Source organism: Denticeps clupeoides, unplaced genomic scaffold (assembly GCF_900700375.1).
Source record: "Denticeps clupeoides unplaced genomic scaffold, fDenClu1.1, whole genome shotgun sequence".
Taxonomy (NCBI): Eukaryota; Metazoa; Chordata; class Actinopteri; order Clupeiformes; family Denticipitidae; genus Denticeps; species Denticeps clupeoides.
Window position 1 is genome coordinate 383890 of NW_021630090.1, and position 10762 is coordinate 394651.

The window sequence follows — 10762 nt, forward strand, 5'->3', positions numbered from 1 at the left end:
TGAGTGTGTGTGCGCCTGGCTATCAAAGTTCAGCTCCCACAGGAGCTGCACCAGGTTCCACAGTGACTGTGAACTAAAAGCAAAGTCTTTTATTTCTGCAAACACGTCTCCAACCTGTCACATCTCATCACACACACACTCACTACACACACGCGCACACACACACACACACACTCACTACACACACACCCTACTGCACAGGACGTGACTGGGAGCTACAGCCTCTGTTATGGAGGAATCAGACGGGAGAAGAGTCTGATGGAGAAGTGGCTGAGCGGAACCGTCATCATCGTCTGGATGTTTTCTGCAGTGGAATCCTCACAACTCCAACCTCAACGCAGTTCTTCAGAATATGGGAGAACCTTGTGAAGGGAACCTGATCTGAATTATACAACTCATTTAAGTGGCGGAATTAGTGAAGGACCACAAGAACGTCCGGTTCATACGAACAATATTTTCCACAGTTCCAAACCTGCTCTTTCTTTTTGTAGAACTCAGAAGATGCACAGAATCCGCTCTAATTCGAATGCAGGATTATGTGAAGTGCCTGAGACCTTCAGAGGGACGTGTGTGTGTGTGTGTGTGTGTGTGTGTGTGTGTGTCCTCAGCTTTTAGAGCTTGGTGTTTATGGAGGAGTGCGGTGTTACACGGTTCTACATTCTGACATGCTCTACAGCTGCTCCTCAGTGGAACGCTGCCATCATGGCCAGATCAGCAGGAAGCTGCGAATGTTTCTGTGCTGCAGAACCTAAAATCTTTATACTAAAGCCACACCATGATCTCAGTAGGGCCGTTCCACACCTTGATTTTTCCTGGTTGAAGATTGCTCCAGTTGATGTTGAAGATCATGGGTGAATGATGAGCATGAGACCAGGCATCTGCAAGCGAGTTGAGTGGCATAGTGATATATTTACATGGTTTCATGGATGTGGATGTGGCTGGTGAAGGTGCTGAAGCTCAGCCGTGCCCATCTGGAGGCAGTGAGGACATGGTGATCAGAAGAAACCACGTTTGACATTCGTGTAGCCGAAGAGCAGGAAGAGGTAGATAGTGGGTGGTGGGCGGGTGTGTGATTAAAGCTCCGCCCACAGGAGACAGGTGGCGCTACGCTTCACCTGATCTGTCCGAGGTGCATCTACAGGGACCGTGTGGAAAATATGCTTCATGCAGGATTATGTGAAGTGCCTGAGACCTTCAGAGGGACGTGTGTGTGTGTGTGTGTGTGTCCTCAGCTTTTAGAGCTTGCAGTGCTCATTTCTGAAACCCAAATGGAAGCAGCAGCGCCTTCACGACCCAAAGTGTCCCTGCAGCTGGAAAATAAGGAGGAACTTCAATTACGCCGCAAAAGAGGCTGACATCATTATCTCCATGGCAACGTGATTCCAAAACGTTGCCTGGTTCTGTCCTGTGATTTTTAAGAGCAAAGTTCCGAAGGGAACCAACTACAAAGCACCAACACACACACTCACACACGATAGAGATGACATACAAAACCAGAAGACACACTGAACACAAATCATTGTAATAAAATGCTACCAGACTCTGCTACCATGACTGACATCACGTTCCTGCTGTTCTCTCTGCTGGATTCATGAAGAACCTTCACATGAATCCTGGTTTCTGGTTTTATTCTTCGAACAGACACATTCTGAGAATGAGACACTCAGACCCACCTCAGTCAGTCAAAAGCACATTTCCAGGATCTCAGCAGGGATTACCAGTCACTGCAGGATCTACTGGGAACATGGAGCAGGATGATGGCTTTTATGGTCCCTCCTCAGTGGGATTACTGCAGGATTACTGTGCTTTCCAGTCTGGAACATGATCATCATCATTTCTCCTCCAACTCTACCTACACTCTCCTCCTCCAACCTCACTCTCCTCCTCCAACTTCACCTAAACGGACACACTCCTCTGCCAACTCCTCCTACAACACACTCCCCTACCTTCTCCTCCTCCTGCACACTCCTCCTCCAACTCCTCTTCCAACAACACATTCCTCCTCCACCTTTTCCTCCAACACACTCCCCTACCTTCTCCTCCACCTCCACACTCCTCCTCCAACTGCTGCTACAACACACTCTCATACCTTCTCCTCCACCTCCACACGTGTCATGAAATGTGTCCTCTGTATTTAACCATCACCCTTGGTGAGCAGTGGGCACCATGACAGGCGCCTGGGGAGCAGTGTGTGGGGACGGGACCTTCATCAAGGGGACATCAGTGGCACCTTGGCGGGTCGGCAACCTTCTGATTACGGGGCCGCTTCCTTAACCGGTAGGCCACCACTGGCCCAGAGTACAGGGAGTGCAGAATTATTAGGCAAATGAGTATTATGTCCACATCATCCTCTTCATGCATGTTGTCTTACTCCAAGCTGTATAGGCTCGAAAGCCTACTACCAATTAAGCATATTAGGTGATGTCCATCTCTGTAATGAGAAGGGGTGTGGTCTAATGACATCAACACCCTATATCAGGTGTGCATAATTATTAGGCAACTTCCTTTCCTTTGGCAAAATGGGTCAAAAGAATGACTTGTAATGAAAAGTAAAAAAATAGTGAGATATCTTGCAGAGGGATGCAGAACTCTTTCAAAGCTTCTGAAGCGTGGTCATCGAACAACCAAGCGTTTCATTCAAAATAGTCAACAGGGTTGCAAGAAGCGTGTGGAAAAACCAAGGCGCAAAATAACTGCCCATGAACTGAGAAAAGTCAAGCGTGCAGCTGCCAAGATGCCACTTGCCACCAGTTTGGCCATATTTCAGAGCTGCAACATCACTGGAGGGCCCAAAAGCACAAGGTGTGCAATACTCAGAGACATGGCCAAGGTAAGAAAGGCTGAAAGACGACCACCACTGAACAAGACACACAAGCTGAAACATCTAGACTGGGCCAAGAAATATCTCAAGACTGATTCTTCTAAGGTTTTATGGACTGATGAAATGAGAGTGAGTCTTGATGGGCCAGATGGATGGGCCCGTGGATTGGTAAAGGGCAGAGAGCTCCAAGCTCCAACTCCTCCTCCCTCAACACACTCCTACTCTACCTCCACACTCCTCCTCCAACTCCTGCACTGACACACTCCTCCTCTACCTTCTCCTCCACATCCACACTTCTGCTCTACCTTCTCCTCCAACTCCAACTACTCTCCTCCTCCACTGACAAACTCCTCCTCCAACTCCTCTTCCACCTACACACTCCTCCTCTACCTCCTTCTTCCTCTCCACATTCTTCCTCCAACTCCACCTACACACTACTCCTGCACTTTATCTTCCACCAACTGCCCAGTGGTGAATCTTCATGTGCAGCTTTCCTGGTCTTAAACACCAGCACCGATTGTGACGTGGCACCACAGACATAGAGCCTGATTCTCATGGTGCTAGAACGTGGGGAAGAACCCAGCTCTGCGATCAGGTGGCCCTCCAGCCAATAAAAATACTCCATTCGTGTGAAATCGACTGTAACTCTGATCTGCTGCTTCTAACATGCTGTCTCTCTGCAGGGGAGCAGTGCATGCTGGGACTTAAAACGCCACCTCAGAGCTAAGAGCTGCTGGTCTACAGGGACGAATCGTTAATTAGAATGGGACGGATCCCAGCGGAGACCAGCAAAGCAATGCGGCATTCAGGGGTCAAACCTGGTGACCTTTCACCTGCAGAGACACACACAGGGCGCCCGCACCCAGATCGCTTCCCCATCCACGTCGCTGGACTAAAGGACAAGCAACATGAAGCAACATAGTCCCGTTGCTGGTTGATCAGCAGAAACCTCCAGAACCCAGCGACTGTGTGCTGAGATGGTGTTAAGCTTTCAACACCCTGCTGAGAAGCTCTGGCTGCCAATCCCTCTGACCCAGTTTCCTCTCCCCGCGCGCAAATCCGGCCCAGAGCGAAGACATTCTAGAGGCTTCTGCCCACAGGAACCAGGACCGGTTCATCCTGCAGCTTTTCACACGATCCCCCGCGCAGAAATATCCAGATATGACTCCAGCTTCTTCAGACGCTAAATCATCCCACATTCTACGTTATTATTCTAATTCGAACGTATTCTGTAGGGGTGAGAAAAAATATGGATCCTCGAAAGAACCGCCATTTAATCTCTACCGATTTGTAACGGCGCCAGTTGAATTGTTTTCCGGATAGGAGTCCTATGGATGGCGCTCTGCTGGTTTCTGCTCAGATAGTAATCCTTGCAATGCAAGGGCGCGCCATGGAAAATGCAGCGGAAAAGAACATTCAACCTGGCAGACGATGGATGAAACTCTTGGCATATGCAAGCTTTTTGATTTATTCTGATAATGGAACTTAAAAACCAAACATTGCAGCTCTTATTTGGTTTTATTTAAGTTGAAGGTTTGCAGTTCATATTTTTGTATCAGACTGATGGAAAATAAGAAGGTTTTGAATGGATATTCCGTGTGTATTAATGTCTCTCCACCGTGAATGTGAGGTGCATGGGCGGAGCTTACGTTGGCAGCGGCCGTCGATCTCCTCGAAGCCCGGGCGGCACGTGCAGCGGCCGATGGGCACCAGCCAGCCGCCGTCGGCGCTGCAGAACATCCTGGGCGGCTCCAGCTCCTCGGCGTCCTCCAGACAGGTCCCCCGCACCTCCACCAGCGCCGAGTCGCCCCCGGTCACCGTGTCGGCGAAGCGCGCCAGGTTCAGCACCGCCAGCGGACAGCGCTTGTAGAAGACGCGCACCGACACCAGCGCGATGCAGGCGCCCAGGTCCTGGAAGGCCAGGTAGATCCCTCGCTTGGTGAGACCACCGATGTCCCGGACCTCCGTGTTGAGCTTCATCACCCGGTCGCCGACGTCCGTCTGCGTGAAGCTCTCGTCGGCCGCAATGGTGTCGATTTTAACGTATTGGCTCTCGCGCACGTAGCGCAGGGGCGGCGGCGCGTCCGAGCTGGACTCGTGGTAGTAGATGTTGAAGGTCTCCTTGCAGGTCCCGGGGACCCCGGGGAGACTGTTGCAGTCGCGCAGCGTGAACTTGATCTCCATGTAGAGGCGCGGGGCGTTGTGGCGCAGGATCAGACCCGTGCGCAGCCAGTTGTTCTGGTTGGCCTCCATCACGTTGCACACCTGGTAAGTCCGCATGGGCGCGTTCTTCTCGTCCATCACACTGATCTCCTCCCACTGACCAGTAAACGGAGAAGAAGCGCGTTAATGCTCACGTTGGTGATGAGGAACTACCTAACATCCAGAAGATGGGGAGGAGCCTGTAAGCATACGTCCTCATTCTGGATGCTTTAAACATCTGCAGAAGAATAAGTGTTAGTAAATGTGAGTTTTGGTGATGGACTCCAGCTGGAGCGAGCACTTGACCTCCAGTGACCCAGAGGTAACCTGAGCGGCAATTTGGCCGCCAGTTCCGCCCTCGCTCGCGGCTGCTGAGCATCTGAGTCATTTGCATGGTGGACTGAGGCCAGACTGATCATCTCAAAAAGCCTTTATCTGGCTGAAAAGGAGCAGAATCGTGAGGAGGAGGAGGAGGATGATCAGGAGGGCTCCGCTGCAGCAGCCTCACGATACGGTGGTGCAAACATAAAATATGATATACGAACCCTCTGCCTACTACTCACCCCCTCAGCAGGATAGGCCTCCCATCCGAGATCGCCCAGCGCAGACATGGAGTCCAGCAGCGTGACTGAGAGCGAGAGAGAGACGAACAAAGTGGCGTTAGATCTTCTTCATCGAATCGCCGCCAGAACCACGATTCATCAGGAACGCTTCCATTCCGGCACGCAGCAGCACTCTGCCGGTCCTTATCCCGGAATTAAAATACTCCGCCCCGGTTATCTCACGGCTGCTGTGAAGAAACTCATTTCCTCCGACAGACAGGAGGTGGGAGGTCACGTTTCATATAAAATGTACGACAATCACACAATAGAGGTTCCACGCGGCCTCCAGACACAATTTATAATAAATTCATCATTTCATTGGCGCCATGTTGGGAGAAGGTGAAGCGTTCTGATTACCAGTTCACCCATCCTATAATTACACCGCGGCACAACTCATTTCCACCGCATTTCAGTTCCACAGACAACACGCGCATATACAACACATCGACATTCACCGGCTGGGTTCTAAAAGGCCACGTTACGAGAACATGGAAGGGGGAGTGATGTGCAGCTCAAACGTCCCAACCAGTTACAGCCCCTCACTCACTTTCAAAATCCACGTCCTGCTCTCCGGCTCCCATTCAACTCAAATCAGGAGACCACCAGTCTCGGTGGGACCTTTACTGAATGTCAAAAAGCGGGACAGTGGTGTCCTAGCGGTTAAGGAAGCAGCCCCGTATTTAGAAGGTTGCCGAGCCGCCAAGGTGCCACTGATCACCGTCCCCACACACTGCTCCCCGGGCGCCTGTCATGGCTGCCCACTGTTCACTCAGGGTGATGGTTAAATGCAGAGGACAAATTTCACTGTGTGCACAGTGTGCTGTGCTGCTGTGTATCACAAGTGAGAGTCTTCACTTTCACTGAAGTCACTAACTTTGCGGTAACGTTGCTTGTACGTACTCCCACTGTACGGAAACACACCTCCGACACGCTGCAGTACGGCGCTGTTGTAACGTTCCTCTGCCTGCTGTAATCCAATCCAGAGTTGTAACCTGATGACCCGTTCCGTACACGTTCCGGAGTATAGGCTACTAGCCTAGCGGGTAACACACTCGTCTATGAACCCAAAGACCCAGGTTCAAACCCCACTTACTACCATCGTGTCCCTGAGCAAGACACTTAACCCTGAGTGTCTCCAGGGGGGACTGTCCCTGTAACTACTGATTGTAAATCGCTCTGGATAAGGACGTCTGGTAAATGCCTTAAATGTATTCCTTGATGCGTTTCCGGCTCAGACCAACTGGGATTCTCCACATTCCATAAAAAACAAACCCACTTCATTCTAACCAGATTCAGATTCAGACCCCACGATGGTTTTAGATGAGAAGTCTACGGCGGATCTTTCAGACGTGACGCTGTAATAATATTGAATGGGTTAGTTGAGTGTTGTCTGGGCGTTTAGATTTGGTTGAGAAGCGAGGTTGGTGCATCAGCGCTCAGATGCCGCATCTTTCTGGTAAATCCAGGCCTGGAATCCGCAGCATTTCCCCTGCTGCTCACGTCTCCCTCGGGTGAAAGGGCCGGTTGCCATAGTAGCCAGTGGCATTGTTTAAAATACATGCGCCCAGCTCTCCATGGAGAGAAACTGTAAAAATATTGGTGAGGGAGGGAGGGACCGCCGCTTAGCCTTAAGTACAGAGGAGGAGATTCGGCCGAGACGCGAGACAAACGTCAGTGGCTTCTGTCAGTCAAGGAGACCAGGGCCCGGCACTGCCGGGAGGAGAACAGAGGAAGACGAGGGTTACGCCGGGACAACTGTCTGTCAACAATCCCTCACAGATCCCTCACCACTGATCAGCAATGCAGTTTTATTCCGTCATCTTGTCCCCAGAGGCTGGAGTCAAACCAATTTGCATAAATGCATGAAATAATAAATAAAACTCATTCCCTGCCCCAATTTCCACACCGTGCCGAATGGAAGCCACTTCAACCACCGCTTCTCTTCCATCTTTCATATTTTCTGTGGTTTTCATGCCTCGGCTGAATTTGTGGTTTTGTCACGATGGGGGACAGAGCAGTTAAATTCAAATTTAACACAAACACAGAGGGAAGGTGAAGTTCTAGATGGAGAAGATCTGCGTCAGGTCAGGACCATCTCAGGCGAGGTGGTGAATGGTTTATTGGAGTCAGGAGAACCGGCCAGATGACCAACCCTGTAAATGTCAGTGCCGGTCCACCGTGGGCCGGAACGTGGTGACTGGACGTTTCCAGGACTACGTGCTACAGTAACCAGGTTCTGTTCTCGGGTTAAAGGGTCGTGGGAACAGTAGAGAACTGAACGGAACATGAGCATTTCCATGAAAACAGAGGAGATGAATAAGAAGAGAAAATTCCTCAGCAGACAGGGATGAAGGACAGACACGTGGCGAGGAATGACGCGTGTTAAACTGGTGTCACGTGAACAGGAAATGATCGTCTGGCTGGGTTCCCGAGGGACGCCTCATTATCAACACACACTTCTCCCATGTGGACGTCAGTGAGTGTGTGTGTGTGTGTGTGTGTGGTCACCTCTCCACTCAGCTTGGATCAAACGGGAACCCCGGCAGGTCAGCTGAGCCGAGTGATGTCATCATCCAAACACACACACACACACGCACACCGTCACTGCTCTTTAAACTGATGTTCCCATGGCAGTGGTGCAGTGGTGTCCTAGCGGTTAAGGAAGCGGCCCCGTAATCAGAAGGTTGCCGGTTCGAATCCCGATCCGCCAAGGTGCTACTGAGCAAAGCACCGTCCCCACACACTGCTCACTCAGGGTGATGGTTAAATACAGAGGACACATTTCTGTGTGTGCACCGTGTGATGTGCTGCTGTGTATCACATGTGACAATCACTTCACCTTCACTCACTTTACATGTGTGACCTGGAGGGAAGCAAAGATGGCTGCTGCTGGACAAACATGTCCACAAACTTCACACACACACACACACACACACTCACCAATCATTAACAACATCTTCTCAACTAATATGGCTGTTGACCTTTGACCCAGGAGGACAGGTCATAATAACATCCAGGCAGCTTTAAAAGAAAAAGGTTGCAGCAAAAAAATGACCCTGACAGCACAGCATCAACTGCAGTTCCACTGACTGGGTTCTATCAGCCGCCACCTCCTCAGTAGAACCCATGCTACTCTGGACGGGTTCCTCTGCTGAGAGGTTTCCACACGAGCAGCTGAGTCAATACAGTCGGTTCTCATCAGGCCACGGCAAACACAGCTGGACCCCGCGGACCGCCGTCCAACCTTCCGAGTGCCTGTCTGCACGTTCCCCGAAGAAGATCAGGATGAAATATTTCTGAGGTTCTCTTCATTCCCCGGAATGCGTGTTTAAATGCTGCTCCACAAGAACAAAAGACCTCTTGAGGCCCAGAGCCGTGGATTAACACCAAGTCCAGCGCCTCCATCACCCGCCCCGAAAACAAATACGGAGTCCAAGTTCACTCCGCACCGAGCCTGTCGTGGCCTCGGAACACAAAGAGAACCGGGGCCCGCTGCGGCCGGGATAAAGAACTCCCTTTCTCATGGTAATGTTCCTGCCGGAGCACGGTGGAACGCGGAACAAAAGCCCCTCTTCAGCGGACACAGCGGGAGGATGAGCTAATAAGAGGTAGAACGGAGAACCCATGGCACCAGAACACAGGAACGCACGTTTCTGATTATGGAGAACCAGATCACTTGGTATAAAATACAACGTTCCCAGTTCTGGAGAAGATCTACCAGCGAAAGTGAAATCTACAGGAATCCAAGGCCAGGAGAAGTGATGGAGGTGCTGAAGATGTGAGGAAGTGAAGGACCAAAAGATGGAGAACCACCGGAAACTCTGTCGGATTGGGACTCGAGGATGCTTAAAAATCTAATCCAATTAAACACAAGTAAATACGTGTACAAGTACAAGCACACACTTCACCCACCATAAAGTTCCAGTAAAAATGCGCCACCTACTGATGGCCATAAGAACTGCGACCACCACCTTGTAATTTTAAACCAGAATTCTCGTCCAAACTACCAAACCAGACGATTATCCATCAAGAGAATTCTGCTGCGGTTCTTCTTCTTCCGGAATGCAGGAATCGTCCCACAGGAACCCGATTCAATCGGTCAAGTGCTTTTAGACATTTTTATACAAACATGGAAGCAGCGGAACCCTTGAACTGCTCACATGAAGAATCAGTCCATTTGGAATGAATCATGTCTACATGAACAAGGTCTCCTGGTGACTCTCACTCTGGGGGTCTGAATGGGGGTCTAATTAAACATTTACTGACACCTCTTGGTGATGTGGTGACAGGGACCCCGGCGAGGCGGACCACGGGCTGGTGTCGTGCGTAATTACGCGCAGTGTGGAGACAGCCAGGGACCCCGTGGCCACAAACGGGGCTGAACGCAAGAAAACGTTCAAAAGACAGAAGCGTTTAAACTCATTAAAAATTCTACTCATCATCGTCATAAATCTGCAAATTTATTCTAATTTGCTCATCCATTAATGAGGTCTCGAAACCTACTGCCGATAATTAAGAACAACTTCTCCTCTGTACGATGAACTGCATTAAACACGGAAAATAAAGGAGAAAATCCCTCCTGCCTCCTACCTTCATTATCCGGGTAACTCCGCAGCCCGAGAGTCGGAGTCGCGGCGCGGAGCAGCAGCAGGAGCGGCAGCAGCGGCGTAGAGACCCCGCACAGACCCGCCATCATCACGCAGCTCCGCACCGCAGCATCCCCGAGTCCCGACTCAACTACACCCGCCAGCAGCAGGAGGAGGAGCCGCAAAACCCAGCAGCACCAGGAGGGACCCGGAGAGAGAGAGGGAGAGAGGGAGGGGGGAGAGAGAGAGAGGAAGAGTGGGGGAGGGAGGGAGCCAGAGAGAGAGGGGAGAGAGGGAGAGACAGAATGAGGGGGAGAGAGAGAGAGAGAAATGGAGAGTGAAACAGATGGAGACAGAGGAAAGGAGGGAGAGAGTGAGACTGAGGGGGGCTGAGAGAGAGAGAGAAAGAGAGAGAGGGGGAGAGTGAGACCGAGGGGGTTATTAAACTGTTGAACTGTTTGACTCTGTGATTATCCGAGTTCTGCAGGAGAGTCACTGTCACCACATCAGCAGAACTTTATAACAGAACCTCCGTAATCTACACCGGACCC

The 10762-nt window shown here is 50.9% G+C and overlaps 1 protein-coding gene across 1 annotated transcript in view; it reads right to left on the bottom strand.

The window, feature by feature from the left end:
- LOC114783288 (ephrin type-A receptor 3-like) overlaps nucleotides 1-10382 on the bottom strand; it is a 23257-nt gene extending 12875 nt beyond the window's left edge. Inside the window, exons 1-4 of the mRNA XM_028968704.1 lie at nucleotides 10216-10382; nucleotides 5587-5651; nucleotides 4471-5140; nucleotides 775-878 (exon numbers count right to left, since the gene is read on the bottom strand). Of these exons, the coding sequence (XP_028824537.1) occupies nucleotides 775-878; nucleotides 4471-5140; nucleotides 5587-5651; nucleotides 10216-10321 (945 nt within the window). The 5' untranslated portion in view covers nucleotides 10322-10382. The remainder of the gene's footprint in view (nucleotides 1-774; nucleotides 879-4470; nucleotides 5141-5586; nucleotides 5652-10215) is intronic.
- Between the last annotated feature and the right edge of the window lie 380 nt (nucleotides 10383-10762).